Genomic DNA, 25,833 nt, shown 5'->3' with positions numbered 1-25,833 from the left:
CCTAGTGAAATACATGGGAGACAAGAACTATGTGACTTTACTTAAAACATTAAAGATCACACACACACACGCGCGCGCGCACACACACACACACACACACACACACACACACTTCCAAAACCAATCCCCCCCCAAAAGGCAACCCAAAAGAAAACAAAGGATGTGAACAAGCAATTCAAAGAAATATAAGCCAATATCCAAGAAACAGTGAAAATACATTTCACAACAAAGATTGGCAAAAATGTTAACTGATAATCTGACAAAGTTTTGGCAAGAGTACAAAGTAAAGACAATAGTTATGCACAGCATACAGGGGTATATATCTGCATACCACATGGAAGAGGAATTTAGCAATATAGAACTAAATTCCGGCAATTTTTCTTTTAACTATAGGTTAGAGCCTTGCTATTCAAAGTGTGGTCCACAGACAAGCAGAATCAACAGCCATTTAAGACTGTTAGGACTAGGACCCCATTAGAGACCTACTGAAATTAGAATCTGCATTTTAACAAAATTCCCAGGTTATTTTCATAGGCATTAATGTTTGAGAAGCAGAGGCCAAAAGAATTCTTATCCAGGACTTCCCTGGCGGCACAGTGGTTAAGAATCCACCTGCCAATGCAGGGGACACGGGTTCAAGCCCTGGTCCAGGAAGATCCCACATGCTGTGGAGCAACTAAGCCCGTGCACCGCAACTACTGAGCCTGCGAGTCACAACTACTGAAGCCCGCGTGCCTAGAGCCCATGCTCCGCAACAAGAGAAGCCACCGGAGAAGCCCGTGCACTGAAACAGAGTAGCCCTCGCTCGACAACTAGGGAAAGCCCGTGCACAGCAATGAAGAGCCAATGCAACAAACAAACAAAAGAATTCTCATCCATGTATACAAGGAGACAGTACATGAATAGTCAATACAGTTCTCTCTAAAGTAGCCTAAAAATATAAACAATCTCAAATTAATGAGACAAATGAAATGTGATACAGAGGCACAAAACAGAATACTGTACAGAGTTTTAAGATAATTACAGCATATCTGCAGGTATCAACAGGGGAAAAAAATCTCAAAGATATAATGAATATAAAAACAAGGTGTAGACATAAATGATAATCATTTATATAAATGTTTTTAAACATACAGAATAATACTATTTATTGATATTCACATACTTAGTAATAATATAAGAACATGCATCGAGAATACCTCTGGGGAAAAAATGAAGACAGAAAAAGGACTGTGATGAAGCATACAGCAGACTTCAATTGTTTATTTCTAGAAGAGATACAGAACTAACATGACAAAATGTTAAGATGTGACTCTTGGATGGTTAAGTGTTCGTTTAATTATTCTTTATGCTTCTTTGCATGTTTAAATATTTTATTAGAACCATCCACATGGTTCTTTTAGAATTATCAAGACAAACACACTGGAGGGAAATATCTGCAGAATATATAGCAAACAAACCCCTCAATATGAAAAGAGCTATCACAAATAAATCACTAAGAAATAAATTACATGAATAAGCAAGTTCTTAGAAACAGTTCCTAACACAAAAATATGCTCAACCATAATAATGCAAATCAAAACAATGAAGTGCCATTTTTCATCCAATTTCACAAAGATGAGAAAAATGGAAAAACATCCAGTGTTGCCAAAACTGAAAAAACTGGTCCCCCCTTATAAAATTTTTATAGGATTATACGTTGGTACAACCTTTTTGGAGAGCAATTAGGCACGATCTACCAAAATGTATAAATCTTCCAATTTGCTGATTCTGCTGCTAGGAATTTCCCCTACAAATATATAATCAAGAGATGCCCAGGTATTCCTGCGGCTTAATCCATTAATAAGTAACCAATTAATCTCTGTAAATTCACCCAATAGAAGATTACAGTTGACAGTTGAACAATACAGGGGGTTGGGGTACCGACCCTCTGTGCAGTCAAAAATCCATGTATAACTTTACAGTCGGCCCTCTGTATCCACAGATCACACAGTACTACAGTACATATTTATTGGAAAAAAATCCACATACATGAACACAAACAAGTCAAACCATATTGTTCAAGGGTCAACTGTACATAGCCACTGAAGAGTTAGATACCCATGTACTAAGTATAGAAATATACTGGAGATGCTATCCTTGAAGGAAAAAAAAAAAAGCAATTTCATTTGTTTATCCAAACCAGGATAAAAATATATTCTGGTGTATGCATAAAAACATCCTGGTATTTCACTTTTAAAAATTGGTCTACTTAATAATCAAGAAAAGAAAGTTATTAAGCTGATTAATCTTTAAAGTCAGGCACACATGGGCTCCTATCCTAATTCTAGCATTTTGGGTCAGGTTACTTATCTCGCTCAACCTCAGTTTCCTCATATGTAAGTTGGGGGAAGAAAACAGTACTTTACCTCTTATGATTTTTTTAGCCTTCTTATAAAGTGTTTTACACAGTGATTGGTATGCAGTAATGACTCAAGAAACACTAGTTATTACATTTTAAATCTTTTTCTGAATTCTTTTTCAAAATATAGCACAATTTTCTGATTCTCAGAATACCTAAATCAAAAGTTAACAGAAACTACATAGTAAACAAGAAGTTTCAATGAACTCAACTACAAGTCTGACTACATTTTCTCATCCTCTCACCCTCATCCTAAAGCACACATTTTCAAGGCAAACCAACACTGCTTACATTATTGAAAGAAAGTAATTACAATGTTACTTTTCAAACTGCAGGTCAGGGCCCATTATAAAGGACATGAAATTAGTAGCAATTTGCATTTTTATTGGAATAAAAAAGACCAAAAGAGAAAGAAGAACACAGGTAAATGACTTTTGTTTTAGTTATATCAATGTGCATTTAAAAACATTATGTAAAATTTCTTACTGGGTCCCAATCAACTGTTCAAAAGCCAATGCCCCACTTCATAGACATAAACAACCACATGCAGTTTAAAATTTCACCACATGATGGGGCTAAACTTCTGCATACCTCAGAAAACTGCTCAGGTGCAGTGCTGAAAACACTGCTTACCCTTAACTCAAGTGCTCCTATCATTCCTTCAAATAACAAAGAAAAGACTTAACACTGAATTGAGGCGGGGTGGTGGTGGGATGAATTGGGAGATTGGGATTGACATATATACACTAATATGTATAAAATAGATAAGTAATAAGAACCTGCTGTATAAAAAAATAAAATAAAATTCAGAAAAAAACCCCGCTAAGTTGAAATAGAGAACCCAACAGTAATTTAAGTCTATTCTATTTATTCAAGATAAGATTAAAAGGGCTCTGGCAGAAAACAAGAGGTTAATTATAACTGAGAATCCATGAATAGTGATTTTGAGCGATACACACAGTATAAGAAGTCATTACTAAAAGTGTATACTTGCTTGTGTTCGTCAAAACCACTTTGGGTAAGGTCTAAGGAGATAGTTTCAAATACTGCTAGTTAAGAGTTCAAACTGATACTACTTTCTGTAGGCAATTTAAAATAAATTAGAATAATTGATCATTTAGAACAGGCAATCCCAGGTCTCAAAATCATCATCTTCATTCATGATCTATATAGCCAGATCAAGAGTCTGGGTCTAGAAAGCAATAAGGATTCAAGAGTCTAGTTCTAGGGCTTCTCTGGTGGCACAGTGGTTAAGAATCCGCCTGCCAACGCAGGGGACACGGGTTCAAGCCCTGGTCTGGGAAGATCCCACATGCCGCGGAGCAACTAAGCCCATGCACCACAACTACTGAGCATGCACTCTAGAGCCCCTGAGCCACAACTACTGAGCCCATGTGCCACAACCACTGAGCCCACGCGCCTGGAGCCCCTGCTCTGAAACAAGAGAAGCCACCACAATGAGAAGCCCATGCACCACAATGAAGAGTAGCTCCCGCTCGCCACAACTAGAGAAAGCCCGCGTGCAGCAACTAAGACCCAACGCAGCCATAAATAAATAAATAAAACAGGCAAAGTACATAAATAGACATAAAAAAAATGAAAACAAGTTTTATACTCATTTCAGAGAAAATGAACTAAAGAGAAAAAGGAAACAAAGGGAGGAGCAAGAAACTCATATGTATCCAGGCTCTGAAGTAGGCCTGGAAAAAAATGAACCCAGGAAAAGCATAACTGAGAGCAGCCTGGGGGGTGGGGGGTGGACACAAACAACAGCAGCAACAGCGAAGCAAATTCCAGAGACCTAAACAGAAGAGGAAAGGGGACAGAGTCTGTAACTAAGAAGTGATCTCAGTTACTTCTCAGTAATAGTCTACATTTCCTAACAACTATGATCCATTTTATGTCTATGAAATGAAATGTTCAATCATTTTATGAAATTCCAAAATGAGTCCTATGGAAATATTACAGAATAGAAAATGCATCCTAGATTCTAGTCTAGGCTCACACTAATTACATGAAAACAGGCCAATTAACCTTCCAGAGAACCATCTGTATAAAATAAAGTCAGTTCACATGATCATTAAAAGCCATCTTCAAACTTTAAAATTCCCCTGTCTAGGAGAATTTTCTCTCTCCAATGCAGCTTTTTCAATATATTATGATCTGACAGGTCCTTACTGGGGAACAACTTTCCAAATTGTAAAACTGTTCCTGTAAGAGCTGTTTCAGTAAACTCTTCTATAAGAACTGCCTGTACCCCCAAAAGGTCCTAGATGAATGCCTTAGCATGGCAGAGCTTGATTAACAGGCAAGCAGATGATCAAGACCCCCTCTTGATTCCTTTGCACTATGGAAAAAACAAAGTGGAAGACAGCTTTTGAGCCAGACAGATTGATTCTAATCAATTTCAAGGTCCCTCTTAGCATGCCTTGTAAGTGGATGACAATTTCAATGTCAAGCAAGTCTTATACAAACTATGTTCTGTTTTGGTTATGTAAAATGAACATTTTTAAATTAGTGAGTCACCTTATACGTAACAACACTGCAAAGTTCTCAAAACTTCTAAAATTTGAGTAATATGCCATTCACAGTCTCATTTATTTGAAAAAGAAGTCTTCTGGTTATAAGAAATGACTTCAAAAACTTCTGATTTTTTAAAAAAACATTATCTATAGGAAAGTAAGTAAAGCAAGTTATCAGAAGAATAGTATAGGAAAAGGTAAGATGCAAAAGTAATGTGCAATGTACTTACCTGGTTTGAATTTTAAAATGCAGAGCTTTCAAAAGACAACTTTTGAAGTAAATGGTTTAGTATGTTGATGGTATATTGAAAATTGACTTCTTAAATAATAAAAACCAACAGATTAAATATAAAATAACTTAGAAAGTAATATAAAAAGTATTTTACGACAAAAACATTAAGCTTTAGTTTAACTACATCTGTGTAGAACATGAACTAAACAGAGGCAGACAGAAAGACAAAAAGAAAAGAGAGATGCAAGAAAAAATACCTTTGTTGATGATGGTGGGGTAGGAAAATTAAGCCAGGCTGGAGCAAAGTCATGCTGCGCCATTTAGGTCCAGTCTCTCCAACTCAGCGAAACAAGGCTTCAACACCTCATGGCAAGTCCCTGTCGTATAAAAATAGAAGGTATTAGATCTATACAGCTCCTGGCCAAAATTATCTTCTTATACGTCCTTTAAATTACAATGATCTGACTACTACAAGATTTCAATTATAATGCAATTCTAGAAAAGGCAAAAATATAGTGACAGAAACTAGATCAGCAGAGTGCAGGTGAAGGGCCTGGGGAGAACGGAAATGACTACAAAGGGAAGGAAGAAGTTTTCAAGGGTAATTGAGTACTTATCCTAATTGTGGTGATGATTGTACAAACTATACACTGGTTAAAACTCATCAAATTGTGTACTTAAAACTGGATAATTTTATTATAAACTATCTCAATGATGCTTATTTTTTTAAATTACAATAGTCTTATCACAAATAGATGAGTTATCAAGTGTCTCCTGATGTGACACAACAGGATGTATGCAGCACTATCTATGTACACAGCACAAGTTATTCTTGCCGCCAACCCTTACAGAATCTGAAATCTGATTTAACTAACAATTTGCAGGAAATTCAACATAGAGAAACAAATTAAAGGACAAATGAAGGAAGTAATCCACCAAATGCAGATCACACGATGAGTCAAATGATCTGGTTTCTTCAACAAATAAACAGCTTTCACAGGCAGAGCAATCAAATACAACATGTGGCCCTTATATAAATCCTTACTCAACCAAGTTTAAAAAGTGAAAATTATGAGTCAAAAATTTGAACATGAGCTGAATATTAAATGACTTTAAGAAATTACTAATCACTTTAGATGTGATGACTGTTAGTGCAATGCTGGTACAGTGGACCCTTAAAGAACAAGGTTTAGAACTGTGAGGGTCCACTTATACATGGATTTTTCTTTTTTTTTTTTTTCCCACTAAATACATACTGTAGCACTTCACGACCTGAGGTTGGCTGGATCCAAGGATGTGGAGCATCGGGTGTGGAGGGCCAACTGTAAAGATTTTCTGACTTTTCAAGTCAGACTTTTCAACTGCGTGGATGGACAGCACCCCAACCCCCACCCTGCTCAAGGGTCATCTGTAATAAAAGGACATATACAGAAGTCTTTGCAATTAAATCAACACATCTGGAATTTGCTTCTTTAAAAAAAAAGGGACCGTGAAAACGGGTGTCACTGAAACAAGGTTGTCCATATGTTTATAAATGTTAGAAGTAGGTGTATAGTCTCTCTACTTACACATATGCTTGAAAATTTCCATAATTAAAAGGTTTTTTAAAATTACAATCATCACAATGGGTATCCACTGCTCTTGCATTCTAAACTTAACTTTTTGGAAGCCTCTCTCAATTGCATCAATAAAAATTTCAAGTTGCCAGCACAATCTAAACACAGTAAACTCAGTTTTTTAAAATGAGGGAGAAGCCAACTGGGCAACTGTACTCATTTCAATATAGAGCTTACATATTAGTCAATGAAGAAATCAAATTTTCTGAACATTAATGTCTAAGTTTACTAATAGATGTTTCATATTTACAACTACATAATCTCAAAAGTGGAACTTTAAAAAGCAAAATGATCAATACCATTGTTAGTCTTCCTTTTTCAAAATTCTTTCAAATATAAGTAAGTGCCATGGCAGAATTTGTCATACCAATTTCCTAAAATACTTTAAAAATTGTCAAGATACTACAGGAACATTCTACTTCTACCCCAAACTGTACTGGTTCATTACAAGAAAGGTTAAGGAAAAAAAAACCAAAAAAAACTGATACAATTTACCAATATCAATAAAACACTTATGAAACAAATGCAATATTTTAAGACTGTACCTAAATCAAAATGAACTACACAAAAATTTGGACATTTTGAGCTCTAATTCTACCACCACCATACATTATATTTTAAAGTCTTCTGAAATAAAAATGAAAACTCAAGTGTTTTAGGATATAAAAAATTTTTATTATCTATTTTGACATGAAGCTAAATACTGTTTTGAGGTGTCTGTGATAGGATGTTACTTGTCCAACAACTTTTTAGAAAATTTTTGTTGGAAACTCTTAAAATTATAGGTCCAATAACTCAATGAGAATGAAAAATTATTTTTATAGCTTGTTCCAAATAAAAATTCCCAAAAACTCCAAAGGACCTAAATAAAATAAACAATAATTTAAAGCTTTTTCATTTTATACAGAGTCTCATCTCAAATGATGGTTAAATAAGAAGTTATATTCTAAAACTTATCCCTAGGAGGCAAACTACTACTACTGTCTCTATTTCTGCAATGTCTTTATGAATTCTAATTTAAATCTAGTTCTTACAGAATAAAGCATGGATAGCTAATGGCATAGGTTCTCCTGTTCTGAAAAAAGGTAAAGAGCAATACTAGCTAATACTAGGACATTTATACAAGTGTGTGAAAGGATCAGGATATGCTATCCCCAAAATATGCCACTTTGACATAAGAAAAATTTTGAGCTGAAGGCATGTGAGTTCCTGAAATCCCTTACCTACCTCAAAGCAGAGCCTCCCAAAAGAATTTATTAATCCCGTCCCCTGGAGTAACTCTAATCTTCTCCTTTTGGGAAACAAACAAACAAAATCCAGCACCACCACACCCAGACATTGCCACAAACCCCTAAGGACCCAGTTATCTATCTCTTCTCAAAAGTCATTTGCTTTTTCTATTAAGTATCCTTTTTCCCTGTGAAGTTAGGTATAGAGATCCCAAATTCTACTCATCTCTTTGAGTTACTCATCTCTAAGTACTGCCAGGTGTGAGGACACGCTAATAAACCTCTGTTTGTTTTCTCTTGTTAATCTGTCTTTCCTCAGTCTAATTTACAGGGCCCCAGCCAGAGAACCTAGGAAGGTAGAAAAGAAATTTTACCCCCTACACATATAAAAGCAAATTAACGTTTAAAAGCTCCACCCTATCCATTTTCTTTTTTTTTCCTTTGAATTTTATTTTTTATACAGCAGGTTCTTATCAGTTATCTATTTTATACACATTAGTGTATATATGTCAATCCCAATCTCCCAATTCATCCCACCACCACCATCCCCGCCTCTTTCCCCCTCCATTTTCTTTTAACTGTGCTTTATGCCATCTGATTTCATTCCATCTTCCTCTCCCTGTATGTTATAGGCTGAACTGTGTCCATTCCCCAGCCCCCCTGCCCAAAATTTCATCATGTTGAAACCTAACATACCTCAGAATGTAGAAAGAAAGAAGGAAAGAGGGAGGGAGGGAAAAATGCTGCCAGTATGAAAATCCTAATTTCTCATCTCACCCAATTTACAACTTGTTCACCACTGACAATAAAAATCCACCAGGGGAACACTGGTTCTGAAATAACCCAAATCGAAACTCTATACGTTCTAAGTGTACATGCCTGACTTTAAAAAAAAAAAAAAGACCACTAACTACTTAGAAGTCCCAAATACAGTTCTTTGAATTGAAAACTAATATACTTTGGCAAGAAATACACAAATAGATGGGACTTTCCTATTTCTGGTAATGTTTTACTTCTGAATCCACAAAAATTTGTGCCAAAGAATGAGCATCAAACTTACATCTTTATAACGGTTTATATTTCAGATAAATAAGCTTTAAAAGTCACGAAGCCTATCAAAAACACCCCAAATCAACCAATGGCTAAAGCATTCTAACTAGAGGCAGAATACAGATTACTGTTAAAAAAAGAACATGGGGGGACTTCCCTGGTGGTCCAGTGGTTAAGAATCTGCCTTCCAATGCAGGGGACTCGGGTTTGATCCCTGGTCGTGGAACTAAGATCCCACATGCTGCGGGGCAACTAAGCCCACACACCGCAACTACTGAGCCTGCACCAGAACTAGAGAGCCCACATGCCACAACAAAAGATCCCACATGCCACAACTAAGACCTGACGCAGCCAAAAATAAATAAATATTTTTTAAAAAAAGAAAAATAGAACATGGGCTTCAGAGTCCAACAGGCCTGGATTCAAATCAGCTCAACCAGTTACTAGGCTGAGTCTCAGTTTCCTCTCTTCATTAAAATTAAGATAACTACTGCTTACTTACCTTATAAAATTCATCCTGAAACCTGTTAAAGTTATTTAAAAAAGAAAAAAAACTAGTACCCTTCACCACCATAATGGTTTTATAACAATCCTTGAGTAAGGTTAAGTTTTTCCATCATTAAACAGCTAACATTCCTTCATTAGGAAGGCAAGAACCAGAAGACCACTATTCATAGTCATCTTTAGTTCTCTTATTGGTAAACCTGTGGAATACTCCTTTAGTAAGCTTAGTTTAATACATGAACAGATTTCCTTTAAAAAGTAGTCTTCTTCCCAATTCAGGCCTAAAGCCATTATACAGGGCAGAGCAAAGGAGCCAAGGGTCTAAAACTAAGTGTTAGAGCCAGAGTAGGGATGAGAAGGTATCAACACATGGAACTGGCCCAGCACAGGACGTCAGCATCAAAGCAGAGCAACAAAGGACATCCATGAAGGGACAACCAGGGATGGGGCAGTGAGCCCAAAAAGAGTGAGGAAGGCATCCATGCAGTAGAAAGGAAGCAGCTAGAATAAGGAGTTATAAGACTAAGCAGGAGAGAAGGGTATCTACATGGAAGTGGCAGCTGGGGCTACAATAAAAAATTGGTTATATACAAGGAAAACGATCAAATAAATATATTTAGAATGATGAAAGCTAATAAGTTTCATACTGTTAAAGACAGTAACTAATAATGGAAAGGATGAAAACTAGAGTGAATGATGTGTTGTTGTATGATTAACACAAGTCACATATTAATAAAATACTAATAGTCATATGTATCATAAAGATAAATATTTCTGGTTTTGTGTGTGTGTGTGTGTGTGTGTGTGTGTATGTGTGTGTATCCCTCCTCTCCCCCAGCTCTGCCCACTGAACGGGCCAGGCCTGAGCATAGTGACACTCCAATAGCAGTAAGCATACTTAACATCCTGGTCTTGTCTTCTAAAAACCATTTTCCAATAAAAGAAACCAGGGCTTTTTTGAGAAATGAACAGCTGATTCCAGGGCTAGGAAAAGATGACAAAGTAAGTTTGGAATATTTTGTTGTAGCAAAAACCAAGGAAGTGTCCAAATAATGACTGGGAAATATCAAAAGGACACAGAAACCAGCTTGAGTGAGCTCCCCACTGGTCAAATCAGGGACAATTTGAGCATTAAAAATGAGAAAATATATGGGAAGGACATCAACACAAATGGTGAAATACAGAACTCCAAGAGCCTACCCCTCCACACAAACACCAAAAAATCAAGCAAAATCTGTCAGAACCAACTTTATCAGAACTCTGAAAAAGTCAAAGGTTTACAACAATTAGGGCAGCACTGAATCAAGAAAATGGAAACTTTAAAATGATAGTAAAGCTTTATGGCATTTTCACTTGCCCTTGACCCACATCTTCTCTGTGGCACAATGGAGGTTTTGAAGACCCAGTGTAGGGCTCTGGTCTCTGGTTCCAGAGTGAGCAGAGTACACCTTATTCTCACAGAATTACGTTTGTCTGTGTAAACCTGTCTGGGGTCTACGTGAGGACCGAGAGGCACTTGCCTTTGTTTTGCCTAACAGGGAAGGAAAATGTGTCAAGCAGAGAGCAATCCTCCAAAACACTGTAAGGCAAATGAAGAGCCCCCTGCCAAGGACAGAGGTTTACAATTCAGTGAACAATAGCACACCCAAAGCCTGGGAGAAAAGGCAGAGAGGGAATTGGGTGGAGGGTGGGGGAGAGTTATGGCATTGCAACAAACTCCCTCATGCCCTATAAGGGAAATGAGAAAACCACACCAACGCTCAGAGCAAGATGCATGCTCAGAAAAAAAACACCTGAGAAGGTCCTAAGCTTTCACCCCTGGCTGATCATTAGGTTCAGCAAAACCAGTACATGAAGGCTAAGACAGTTATAAACAGTGTGTAAAGAAATGCCCTAACACAGATCCAATAAGAAAAAAGTGGGAGAGTTCTTATTTTTTTCCTTTCCCTTTATTTTTATTCCCTTTTGGCTCCAGGCATGCATCTGCAACAAAACACTAGCTGACAAGGTAAAGATGGCTCTTGTTTGAAGAGCTCGGAGAACAGCAGTATCCGTGGACAGCTGAAATAAAACTGCTATTGTATTGCACTGAAACTACTTTTTGTAACCACTGAACCTTTAGTAAAGCCTTACTAAAGGCTGCAACCTGTCTCAGATGTGTTGTGAGCGCCAAGATGGTTTCTGGCTTGGCCAATGTGTGAAGGATTTGCAACCTTGAGACAAGATACTATATTGACCCTGATAACTTTTATATTTTGTTCATCATGGATTTTTTGCATTAATTTAAATTTCATTAAAATGTTATTTATCTCAAACAACAACAAAACACTAGGTGATCGCAATCTAAGGGACAGAGACTTCAGAAACTAACCAACACAAAGAATACAGACTTTCAGAAATAGTTTAGAAAAGTCACTAAATGAACACAAAACCAAACCCACAGCAAGCAACCCCCAAGGATAGGGAGAAAAAACATTTGATTCCTAAAGTCTCCAAATTACAATATTCAAAATGTTCGATTTTCTAACAAAAATTACAAAGCGTGCAAAGAATAAAGTACGGCCCACTGTTGGGGGGGGGGGACGTGGAGGGGAGGTTGTGATATTACCAGACACTGTCCCTGATGATGAACAGACATCAATTGTCTTAAATACAAAGAGCTAAAGGAAACCAGAACAATGTCTCAACAAATAGAATATCAATAAAGAGACAGGAATTACAGCAAAGAACCAAACAAATTCTGGAGCCAAAAAGTACAATAACTGAAATGAAAATTTCACTAGACAGTTTCAACAGCAGATCTGAGCCGGCAGAAAGAAGAATCAGAAAACTTGAAGAGGTCAATTAAAATTATCAGTCTAAGGAGCTGGAAGAAAAAAAAGAAAACTGAACAAAGCCGAAAAGACCTGTGGGACACCATCAAGCATACCAACATACACATAATGAAAGTTTCAGAAGCAGAGAAAAGGAGGGGGTAGAAAGAGTCTCTGAAGAAATAATGCCTAAACACTTATCAAATTAACTAAAGACACAGAATATACATATCCAAGAAGCTAACCAAACTCCAAGAAAGATAAACACAAAAAGATTCACACCAAGACACATAACCAAACTGTCAAAAGCAGAGAATCTGCAAAGCAGGGAGCCAAAGGCCAAAGCCAACTGGTGGCATAAAAGGGATCCTCGGGCTTCCCTGGTGGCGCAGTGGTTGAGAGTCCGCCTGCCGATACAGGGGACACGGGTTCGTGCCCCGGTCCGGGAAGATCCCACATGCCACGGAGCGGCTGGGCCCCTGAGCCACGGCCGCTGAGCCTGTGCTCCGCAATGGGAGAGGCCACAACAGTGAGAGGCCCGTGTACCGCAAAAAAAAAAAAAAAAAGGGATCCTCAATCAATAATAGGCCACATTGTAATGAACAAAGACCTACTATATATAGCACAGGGAACTATACTCAATATTTTGTAATAACCTATAAGGGAAAGAATGTGAAAAGGGATATTTATATGTATGTATACTGAATAACTATGCTGTACACCTGAAACTAACATGACACTGTATATCAACTGTACTTCAATTTTTTTAAATTTTTAAATAATAATAATATGCCACATTAACAAAATGAATGAAAAATACCATATGATCATCTCAGCTGCTGCAGACAGGCACTGGACACAATCTAACAACCTTTCATGATAAAAACACTCAACCTGATAAAGAACATCTATGAAAAAACCAGAGCTAACATCATACTCAACACAACTTGTGTATGTATTCAATGGAAAAAGACACATTCTGTTAGGATTAACCATGAAAACATGCTAAGAAAAAGAAGCCAGACACATCCAGAAGCCAGATCACATGTTGCAAAATCCCTGTTTTTATGAAATATCGAGGATAGACAAATCCATAGAGACAAGAAGCAGAGACAACCAGGGACTGTTGGGAGGGAGGAACGAATGGGTACTGGTTGCTAGATGGATACAGATTTTTCTTTTGGGGTGATGAAAATGTTCTGGAACTTGGTGAAGCTGGTGGTTTCACATCATTGTGAATGTACTAAATGTCAGTGAATTATACGTTTTAAAATGGTCAATTTCATGTAATGTGACTTTTGCCTCAATAAAAATAAATAAAAGTGCTGTATTACAACTCCTTGAATAAAACATGAATCCAGAGAGATGAATACATACACTGAAAAATTTTAGGAGGAAGAGGTTATTTATACAATTTCTAAGAACCTCAAAAAAGAAAAGTTACTACAGTTTTGCAGTGAAATGGCCTGGCAAATAGCCTGGGAAATCCTTAATCAACAGATCAAAGTGAATCATCAGTAACAGAACAAACTGAAATTGCGTGCCAATGAGCAAAACAGAGCACCACTTCACTTTTATAATATCCTAACCAAAGATAAAGAAGCACAGCCTGTCTCAACAGGAGAAAAGCTAACCTTAGAGACATTACATGTACTAAAACACCTGGCCCATAATCTTCAAGAATCACGTTATACAAGTCAAGAAAAATCATTTTTTAAAAATGATGACGCTGTAACATGTTTATTCTATAATTTTATGAGTCATGTTTTTAACTTTTGAAAAGTATACTTAGACATTTTATTCCATTCAGTTTTGTTTGCTTCACTACTGCAATACCATTAATAAAATTTTATTAATATTTAGTAAGCACTAGGTAATTTCCAGACTTCCCTAATAAAAAGCAAGAGGCCCCTCCCCTATGGAGTCTGATTCAACAGGTCTTAAGCAAGGCCTAGAATTGTTCTTAAACAAGCACTTAAAGTAATGATAATCAGGAAAAGATGGTAAATACTGTAATAAATATTTACCAAGAATAAACAAAATCCTTGCCTATGGAACATGACCTCTAAAGGAAGCAAAATAATCTATTACTTTACTATTTTTTTCCAGTTTTGGCCATGACACAGTGTCCAATATCTTCTGTTATCAAACTCAAAATTACAGATTACACACTCAAATATAAAACAGCATTAGCAAATTTCACAAGAAATCTAGACTACTAGAAATTTCCATCCTTTAAGAAGTTTCATATTATTAATGCTTGCTTTAACCTGGAATTTTGTTAGACCCCCATCCCCCTCAGCTTACCTCATTAAGTTGTTCAGAAACTTTCTATGCTTTACTTACATGAAAAAAAAAATCATAAAAAAAAGAAGAGGAATGTTATAAGAATTGTTATTACTTGTTAAATTGCTACATATGAAAATTGCTACTTTCACCCCTACAAAAAAGAATTTTATTTAAGGAGAAAAACACATTACTGGAAACAGCATGCTTTCAATTCTCAAGTTTTTAGGTATAATACACAAAATGTAACTGAAGTACTCCAAAACTTATAATGAGCTGACCTAATTTTCATATAAAATGCACCACTACAAAAAAATAAGCCTTACTCTATAAACAAATTTTTACTCACTGAGCTTCTCTTTCCCTCACAAAACTAAACAGTTTAAGTCATCCCTGAATAAGATTTTTTTTAAAGGTTGGTAAAGGTAAACTTTAATTCAGAATTATACTGCAAACAATATGGACTAAATGGCATAAAATTTAATTCAAATCAACTCATTTACTAAACAGCCAATGTAAGCAAAAACAAGTACTAAACACTGAATATCAAGGGCAGTTTTCCTTCTAACAGCTAACAAGTTAACAACTGGAAAACAAGGTTGCTGCCTCAACTCCTTTATCAGAAAAGGTATAAGCAAATTATTTATCTGAAGTATTTAACCATCAGAAAAGTGCCAACATTATCAGGGTTCAAACAGAGTAAACATATACACTTAAAAATATATATATGCTGGGATCAGCTTAGATATGTTCTCTGAAAAGTGGGCAGAATCAGAAGAGATAAATAATTGACCGCTAAGCTACACAGCCAGTAATATGAATTCAGATTCTTCTGCCTCAAAAGCCATGTTCTTTGTTCACTACCAGTATATTTCTCAAACTTTCCCACAGAAATTACTTAAAGCTAATAATAAATCCATTCTCCTGCCCCACCAAAATGTATTTTCAGAAAGTAATCAAAATAACTCATCCTCAAGTCCTATTTTTTTACAAACTCATGAAATTTCTGCATTATACTATAATATATCCATGTATGTTCTAATATAAAAAATTTTAAGTTACTTACTATCAAGTAAAATAACCTTGCAGCAAGAGATGACTGGTTTACCCTATGTGTTTCTTAAACTATGTGTTTGAGAAAACACTGCTATAACAATGTAAAATCCCAGCGATGACTTAGTTCAGCTGGAATATCAACATGAACAAAAAAGAATGTAAGTACATATGACTATGGTTAAAAAAAAAATATCTTGGATACAACTGACAATGTCTCATATAATGCAGAATTGGATTTTTTTAAAAACCAGGATATTATATACTACAATCAAGAAACTTCTAAATTACCATCCCTTAAGAGTCAAAGATAGTCCTTCTTATTTAATATGTTCAAACTTATTTTATTTAGCCCAAGACACAAAACCATAATGCTTAATGTTTTATTTCAATTAAGCAGAAAACAAAACTACCCTCTCCGGCACTGATGCAGGAAGGAAATGGAATTTATCACTGTTTCTCCCCACCTGCCCCCGGCACCTTGGCCAGTAACATAATTCTAGAAAATAAAAAATCTGAAGCAATCAGTCACTCTGGTGAAGAATTTAGAGTAAGCATGGAATATCTCTAAACAGGTCTCTTAAAACTACTGGGGGCTTCCTTTCTAAATGGTACTAAACCATTCTGCTACAAATATATCTGAACTAATGAATCTAGTCACTATACTCTCAACACATCAAGCCAGTAATGAACAGGTCAACCAAACACCACTTAATACGCCAGGTATATCTAAAACCAAGTAGAGAAAATACTCTGGGGACAGTAAGCAGCGTGCTTTGAACAGCACACAGGAATAAGAAATCTGAACTACATTTAGCAGGCAAGGGGAGTACTCAGAAGTTTTAAAGTTGCAATTACATGTCTGGAAATGTGCTTTCAGAAAATAAATCTGGTAGCTTGCTGTAAAATAAAGGGGGTGGGGAGGATTCAGTAAATCACTTGGAGAGGAAAATATTAAAATCTAGAACTTTAGTTCCCATTACCACCCATTCATAACAAATGTTTTCAAAAGTTTCATTAATTTTTTTAAAGGACTATTCATGAGTTCAATTCCAATGGAAAAAAGCTTCCCTCAACTTCCTAAAAACTACAATATAAAAGCCAAACTCAAAGCTCTCTTATAAAAAATGGAAGTAAAGAGAGCAAGAGTAAGGGAGTAGTACAGGCAATTCAATAAAGTTGTAACACTCCCTCACACCATACACAAAAATAAACTCAAAATGGCTTACAGACTTAAATGTAAGACATAACACCATAAAACTCCTAGAAGAGAACATCGGCAAAACATTCTGACATAAATTGTACCAATATTTTCTTAGATCAGTCTCCCAAGGCAATAGAAATAAAAGCAAAAATAAACAAATGGGACCTAATCAAACTTATAAGCTTCTGCACAGCAAAGGAAACCATAAAGACAACCTACGGACTGGGAGAAAATATTTGCAAACAATGTGACCAACAAGAGCTTAATTTCCAAAATATACAAACAGCTCACACAACTCAATAACAAAAAAAAAAAAACCCAAACAAAAAATGGGCAGAAGACCTAAATAGGTTTTTCTCCAAAGAAGACATACGGACAGCCAACAGGCACATGAAAAGATGTTCAACATCATTAAGTGTCAGGAGAAATGCAAATGAAAACTACAATGAGGTATCACCTCACCTGATCAGAATGGCCATCATCAGAGAGAGTGTCTACAAATAATAAATGTTGGAGAGGGTATGGAGAAAAGTGAACCCTCCAACACTGATGCTGGGAATGTAAACTGGTGCAGCCACTGTGGAAACGGTATGGAGGTTCCTTTAAAAACTAAAAAGAGTTACCATATGATCCAGCAATCCCTCTCCTGGGCATATATCCAGAAAACACGAACACTCTAATTCAAAAAGGTACATGCACCCCAATGTTCATAGGAGCACTATTCACAATAGTCAGGACATGGAAGCAACATAAATGTCCATCAACAGATGAAAGGATAAAGGAGATGCGTGTGCGCACACGCGCACACACACGCGCGCACACACACACAATGGAATATTATTCAGCCGTAAGAAAGAATGAAATAATGCCATTTGCAGCAACATGGTTGGACCTGGAGATTATCATACTAAGTGACATAAGTCAGAGAATGACAAATATGATCTTTTATCACTTATATGTAGAATCTAAAAAAACAGTACAAATGAACTTATTACATAACAGACTCACATAGAAAACAAACTTACGGTTACCAAAGGCAGGTGGGGAGGGATAAATTGGGAGTATGGGATTAACAGATGCACAACACCATATATAAAATAGATAAACAACAAGGATGTAAACAACTACACTTCAATTAAAGAAAAAATTCAAAAAAATAAAAATATAAATAAGGGGGTAGTAACAATGGATATGGAGTGGGGAAAAAATGGCAGAGAGAGGAAGACTGCAGAAACAATCTACAGGTGGGTGATAGTAGATGACTGGATGTGGAGAGCTAAGGAGGCTGAGAAACCAAAGATGAAAAACATTTCAAAGTTAGGAAATGAGGGGGACACAAAGAAGATTTGGGGATGCTAGTAAATGGTGTTAACATTGTGTATTCATTTTGTGAGAATTTATCAAGCTGTATACTTAAAATTTGTGCACATTAGTGCATGTGTGTTACAATTAATGAAACATTCAAATACAAACTTTTTTTGAACAGAAAAACAGGAACAAAGTTCCCAAGAACTATTTGGTAACTTGGAGTGAATCACTGAAGGTCAGTGATTTAACCATTCATGCCTAGGTACTAGAACCTCTGTAAAAAACCCAAAAGGAAGGGGTACAGAGAGCTTCCAGGTTGTGGTACACCCCAAACTCCACAGGGACCCTTCCAGACCTCACCCTATGTACCTCTTCATTTGGCTGTTCAGTCGTGCCCTCTAGCATATCCTTTAGAATAAACCAGTAACAGTGGTGTTTCCTTGCATTCTGTAAACCATTACAGCAAAATATGGAACCTAAGGATGGAGGAGGGTTTTGCGGGCATGGGAATCTCCCATTTGCAGCCAGATCAGACAGAAGTGTGGGTAACCTGGGAATCTACTACTTGAGGTTGGTATCTGAATTGGGGGCAGAAGGGCAGTCCTATGGGACTGAGCCCTTAATCTGCAGGGTCTATACTAAAGGGTCTATAGTAACTCCAGGTAATTGGTGTCAGAAAATCCTAACTGAATTCAACTGTAGAACACCCAGTTAAGTGTGTCCACAAAAAATTGGAGAACTGCTTGCTGCCTGGTATATGAATGCACACAAGAGTATCTAACTATCGTTCAAAAAAAAAAAAAAAATAAGGAGTCGGGGTAGATTCTCCAAATAAAGAGCTAACATGAGTGCTGACGCCACGAAGATATTTGGCTTTTCAGAGTCTTTCAACATAACGGTCATTCAATAAACAATGCTCACATACACAAAAGTCCCAAACAGCTTTTTATCACCTCATTCTTGAATATGAAATAATAATCAAACATTTTAAGGAAAGTGGCAATAGGAAAGGGACCACTAAAAACCACGAACACAAAGGAAAAAAATAATTCAAGAAATAACTAGCAAAATGGAATCTTCAGAACCCCAAAGATAAAGAGCAACTTCGGGACAGATAAAAAGAGAACACTCCTGTAAAGGAAGGAAAAAAATCAGAATGCATCAAAATTCTTAAAGATCTCCTGCTATAACACAACAAAATAGCAATCAAAGTGCTGAGGGAAAAAGTATTTTGAATCGTGAAAGCTATACCCAAAACATGAAGTGTGAGGCAGATAAATACGTTCTCAAACAGTTCCTAACAGCCAGGAGGAAAGAGAAAGACCAGTGGGACTTCCCTGGCAGCCCAGCTGTTAAGACTCCACGCTTCCACTGCAGGGATTGTAGGTTCAACCCCTGGTCAGGGAACTAAGATCCCACATGCTGCATGGTGTGGCCAAAAGAAAAAAGAAAGAAAGAAAAAGACCAGTGACCAACATTTTCTGTGAGTCCATAAAAAAATTAACTATTAAACAGGAAAAGATGCCCTGCTATTCTCATAACAAGAGAAGTACAAATTAAAATACTGGAACTACTCACCTACCAAACTTGCAAAAATCTTTGTTAGGGTGGGTCCAGAAAAGCTTGTAGTCTAGAGTTAATTTTTGTCCCACTAATTGGAGCTCATCCTTTTGAAGACTTTGCCTATACTCCATTTACTGCCTGTGCTCCATCTATTAGGTGGTCTTTCCACTGAGGCTGATGGAAACAAAGACTTTTCCTGGTCCTATGTAAATCTTTGGAATTGTTTCACCTACTCCTTTCTGGTGGTTCTATTCCCTGGCTTCAGTCACTTCCAAACGCGCGTGTGCAGGTCAGTCCTAAGTCAAAGCCTTGAGTGGACCCTTTTGAGTTATCTCTCCTGCCAAGTTTCCTATTACAATACTTTGCCCCGCAAATTCTACCTACTTTGACCTTTTCAAATTTTCAGTTGTCTCCTTAACTTTTAGTTAAGACCACCAGACTATGTTTGAATTCACCCTCCCTGTGCTGTAGCCTATTAATTTTCTTCAAGCAATGAGCTGGGGCATTTATAACACTGACCACCTCCTGTCAACCAATATCTAAAAGCCTGTTTCATACATTTTAGATTTCTCAGATGAGTGGGTAAATCTGGTTATCTGGTTGCCTGTTAGTCCATCACAGCCAGAAGTAAAAGTCTGCATGCCAATTCAATGTTTTTTTAATTTTTTTACCAGAAACGTGTCTATTTTATTTTATTTTTAATATTTATTTATTTATTTGGCTGCGCCGGGTCTTCGTTGTGGCATGCGGGATCTAGTTCCCTGATCAGGGATCAAAACCCAGGCCCCCTGCATTAGGAGCACGGAGTCTTAACCACTGGACCACCAGGGAAGTCCCTGCCAACTCAATTTTAACACTACAGGATTTTCACTAAATTGAATGTTTTACTTGTATAAATTTTCTCATGGAGTTTTTCTTGAAAGGATTCAACTAATTCCAATTTAACTGTTTCCCAAAGCAAAGTCCAACAACAAAATCTAGCACTCAACAAAATGAAATTCATAATTTTCAGCATTCAATCAAAATTATCAGTCATGCAAAAAAGGGGGGGGCCTGCAGGAAAATGCTACCAATAACAAGAAAAAAAATCTATCTTTATAGAAAGATATCCAGAAATGATGGATATGATGGAATTAGCAGACAAGGACATTAAACCAACTATATGTTTAAGGAAAGGGAAAATAGGAACACAAAGGAAAAACAGAAGATATAGAAGATACTTCTAAAGATTAAAAAAAAGTAATATCTGAAATGAAAAACATTGAATAGGATTAACAGCAGATTAGACAATGCAGAAGAAAATGATCAGTAAGTGTACTGCTACGGTAGCGTTCAAACTAAAAAGCATTAAAGGAGACAAAGACAGACACTTTATAACTGAAATGTACGTTTAGCAAGATAATTCTAATATTTATGCACCCAGTAACAATGAAACACTTTTATAAACCAGAAAATACAGGTGATACAAGAAAAACATAGAAGACTTGAACACACCTTGCTCAGTCCAATAAAAATCTAATGGATAAAAAATTAGTAAGAATATAGAATATTTAAGCCATACTCATTTAGGTGTTCACAGATTTTGTATATCAAATACTAAACCCCCAAATACAGAAAGTATATCTTCTTCAAGCACCCATCTTAGGCCACCAAAAAATCTTTAATAAATTTCAAACATACCTACAAACAGCATTATTTGACCACAATTCAATGAAACTAAAAATAACAAAACAACAAAAAGACTCTTCTACACGTAATTTTAAAATAAAGTAAGTGAAAAGAAGCAAATTCACAAAACCAATAGTTAACAAACTGGAAAAGCTGAAGAACTACAAATAAATCCCAAAACTGTTTTGGGTGGGGGGGGGGGAGATCAATAGAGAAGCTACTAGAACATAAAATCAGAAATGACAAAAAACCATAAGAAATCATCTGAACGACTCTATGTAAGGTTGAAAATATAGAAATGGACAATTTTTAGAAAAATACAATTTACTAAAAATATCCCCAGTAAAGAGAAAACCTAAACAAATTACCATGAAAGCGTTCCATTACAAAAAAAAAAAAAAAAAACAGTCCAAAAGTGTCCTTGAGAACCAAGATTCTAAGCACTGAAGGAAGGAAATACACATGGTAAGACAGAAGGCAATAAATAAAAACCCTGTGGTCCTAAAATTGAATTGGAAGTATCAGTATGAACTTGTGCAGTACTGTAGGGTAAATATACATTAAGACTGGCTTCGAATTTAAATTCTACTTTAAATATCAAGCATTCAAAATTTAATTCAATGCGATAAAACAACTATCACTTTTAAAACTCTTCCATCCATGGATGAATGGATAAAGAAGTTGTGGTACACGCTAAAAATAAAATAAAAAAAAACAAGGAAACCCTGCCATTTGCGAAAACATGAGTAGACTTTGAAGGCATTATGCTAAGTAAAATAAGTCAAAGAAAGACAAATACTGTATGATCTTACTTATATGTGGAATCCAAAAAAAAAAAACCAATCTCACAGAAAGAGATCAGATTTGTGGTTACAGAAGTGGACTGAGGAGGCCAATGGATAAGCGTGGCCAAAAGGTACAAACTTCCAGTTACAAGATTCCCAGGGTGGAATCCCACTAAGGGTGGAATGTACAGCATGAGATAATGGATGGTAACTAAACTTACTGTGGTAATCATTTTAGGATATACGTGAAGTCAAAATATTATGTTGTACACAAACTTACACAATCATATATGTCAATTATATCTCAATAAAACTGAAAAAAGATCCAAGGCATAAAAAAATTTTTAAAGAAAACCCTTAACCATTTCACTACAAGTTACTTATCAAAACATTCAGCATATATACATATATGCTATTCCATTAAACACAATTAAGCTCCCCATAAAAAAATATTTGACATATTTGTTTTCTGAATAACACAATTCATCAACAAAAATGACATTTATGGAGCAGATACTCCAAAACACCACATTAAACAACTTTCTCCACAAGAACACATACTAGTATGGAATGAATGAAGAACTGAATGAAGAACAGGAGGGAGGCAGGGAGGGAGGGAGGCAGGGAGGGAGGGAAGGAGGGAGATCAGCTCATTCTTCCCAGGTATCAGGAATGGCAATTACACGTAAAAAAACAGAGGCACGATACTGGTAATGATTATCCACAAACTACCGAAATGTGAAATCCACCACACTAAATTACAATGAATGTGGTATCAATTTAATTCCATAATTGGTTACTTTGTGCTGAAACTCCACATAAGTAGATTTATTAACAAAGAACAGTAAAAATCTTTAAGACGAGAAGCAGGTAGAGATAGAAAATTACTGACAAAAGTAAACATTACAGAAAAGGGAAAGAGAATACTTACTGAGCATCTACATGCAGATACCATGTTAACACTTTACATCTCAATCTTCTTAATAAGAAAAAGTATTTTAATCCCCATTTTACAAATTAAAAAAAAAAAAACAACTTGTACCCATGGTGTCACAGCTAGTTCCAAACTAGCTGTTTGGAGTTAAAAACACAAAAATCTTACTCAGTCTTTTCATCTAAATTATGGCACAGAATTCATTTTTTAAAACACAACTGTCCTATTTACAAAATAATGGGCTTCATAATTTGCATTTCAAATCAATTTTCTAGAATTAGGAAACCATGAATTTAAGAATACAGTTTTCTTAATTCCAGATTAAACAGTTCTTTAACTCCTTTTTATCTAACGAGTCCACTTTAAAAGCCACAATTTCACCATAACATTAATATGCAAATTGAAAGAAACATCATTGGTAGACAAAATACACCTGACACATACAGAATTTAGTATGTGAGTAAAGTTGGGACAACCCTGCCTCAAAGCTTACTCAAAATAATCATCAAATGGATCAAAGACTTAAAGGAGAAAAAAGCAGTCATTATATAAAAAGTAGAGGAAACTTTTATTATCTCAGAAAGGGGAAGGAAGGCCTTTCTAAGTATGACACACAAAAACAGAAGTAATAAAAATATATTTACATATAAACTCAAAAAGCATTCTATATGATAAAATTCACAACCAAGATCAAAGAAAACATCACACTGCGGGGGGGGGGGCATACTTGTCACATAAAGCACATATAAAGGGGCTTTTCCCTTCCTACATAAAACGTTGCTATAAATCAACAGAAAAAGAACTCAATAGAAAAATGAGGAAAGAATATAAAGAGTTCACAGAAAAAGATCTTATATATAAAATTTTCATTCTCGGGAGTTCCCTGGTGGTCTAATGGTGTTAATATGGAATAAACTTCTAAGATAGTTCCTTAGTAAAAAAGGTTACAGAGCAAAGCGGACATCATGCTACTACTTGTATAAGAAAGAAAAATATAATGTGCTTATATATACATAACGTCTCCCTAGAAAAATTCATAAAAAAGTTTCTTCAGACAAGAACTATTGCTGGACAAAAGGACAGAGAGGGTGACTTTTCCATTAAAAACCCTTGTACTATTTGTAATTTGCACGAGGTGCATGTATCCAAAATAATTTTAAATCCTCTTTAGTCTGATTCAGCTTTACCACTTCTTGAATCCTCAAACTCTTTAACATAATCCACCTTTTTCTGAAGCCAAGTTAGGCTGAAGAGCAGGATCCCAAGAGCAGCAAACAAGTTTCAACAAATGAATTTATAAAGCCTAACCCTATGAATAAGTTCACCAAGGGCTAAGAGATACAGGACCCTTGATATGAAATGAAAAGATTTGGGGAATTCCCTGGCGGTCCAGTGGTTAGGACTCTGCACGTCCACTGCAGGGGGCATGGGTTCAATCCCTGGTCTCAGGGAACTAAGATCCCACATGCCTCGTGGTGTGGCTAAAAACAAATTTTTAGAAAATGAAAAAGACTTGGAAATTCAGGTACCTTAACTTAAGGACATAAATGGTTATGAAGACAAAAATATACACTGAATATATATATTCTCTCACACACACGCACACACAGACGCACACACAATCTGCTAAGCGATCTGCCTTAGGGCTTTACAAGTACTATCTCATTTAGTCCTCACTACATCTCCAGGAAGTTGATATTGTCTTTTCTACAAAACAAGAAAAACTGGTTTTTATATAGATGTGAAGCACATTTTAAAGTTCCCAGGGTCACAGTACAGTCAGTGGCAGCTCAAATTCTTACACCCTACACATGCTGTAAATAACCCAGGATACATTAGGTAGAGACCATGCGTTATATAAAATATTAGCTTTAAGTTTAACAAGCACCTAGGTCAGTCTCTAAGCTCTGAGTTTAAGTTTTAATCTTACCTGTCAGGCACTGTCTTCAGCCATAGCTTTATATCAAACCATACAAAATACAGATCTCAATCTGCTAGACAAAAAGTCTCTTACGTGGCAAAAAAAAAAACAAAAAAAAAAAAGACGAGGAGTAATTTGAACTACCGCAGCAGTCACAACTTGCTTTCCACTAACCTAGCCAACTTTGTCTCCAAATAAGACTCTTGTCCTCTCATCGAATTCAGTCCTTGGAAGGCCCTAATTTTAAGGACTAAGGTGACAACATTTTTACTCACTTTTCCCCATTTCCACAATGTGCATATAAAAGGTACTCATTTTAAATGAAGAAAGACCAGAGACTACAAATCTAAAACTATCAGTTGAGTTAAAAAAACATGAGGCAACTAAGCTTGCACAGGAAAAGTCCTTAAGACATCTTGATTATCAGGTAGTTTTCAACCTAGCTAGCGTGCATGAAGCAATGATTTCATTATTCACCTAATGATACTTGCTGCAGTAGCCTCAAGTTTAGCATCCTGCTAGAGCTTTAGTAAATAAGGCCCCCTGCAAGGGATCTATAAGATCCAAAGCTAGACCAAACTGAGAAAATTTGTAATAATACCAAAAATAATTAAAGCTCTACGGACATAAATCTGCATTTCCATCTTTGAGGAGACAATGTAAAAGGATTATGTTTTCTCAAATAAAGACATTAGTTAATATAAATGAACAATTATGGCCTTCCTGATTTCCAAAAATGAGGAG

At 36.1% G+C, this 25,833-nt stretch overlaps 1 protein-coding gene across 3 annotated transcripts in view; it reads right to left on the bottom strand.

Annotated features, from left to right (window-relative positions):
* GPBP1 (GC-rich promoter binding protein 1) overlaps window positions 1–25,833 on the bottom strand; it is a 72,332-nt gene that overhangs the window by 32,925 nt on the left and 13,574 nt on the right. For 2 of the 3 annotated variants that reach the window (XM_082652612.1, XM_082652610.1), the window contains exon 3: window positions 5,413–5,532. In XM_082652612.1, coding sequence (XP_082508738.1) covers window positions 5,413–5,475 — 63 coding nt within the window. In that variant the 5' untranslated portion in view covers window positions 5,476–5,532. Of the gene's footprint in view, window positions 1–1,199; window positions 1,271–5,412; window positions 5,533–25,833 lie in introns of those variants that run through there. The other variant, XM_082652611.1, reaches the window with a different exon arrangement.

The sequence above is a fragment of the Grampus griseus genome (genome assembly GCF_964374135.1).
Source record: "Grampus griseus genome assembly, chromosome: 3".
Classification (NCBI taxonomy): Eukaryota; Metazoa; Chordata; class Mammalia; order Artiodactyla; family Delphinidae; genus Grampus; species Grampus griseus.
Note: the sequence above shows the minus strand (reverse complement) of the source record. Positions and strands in the feature narration are given on the sequence as shown.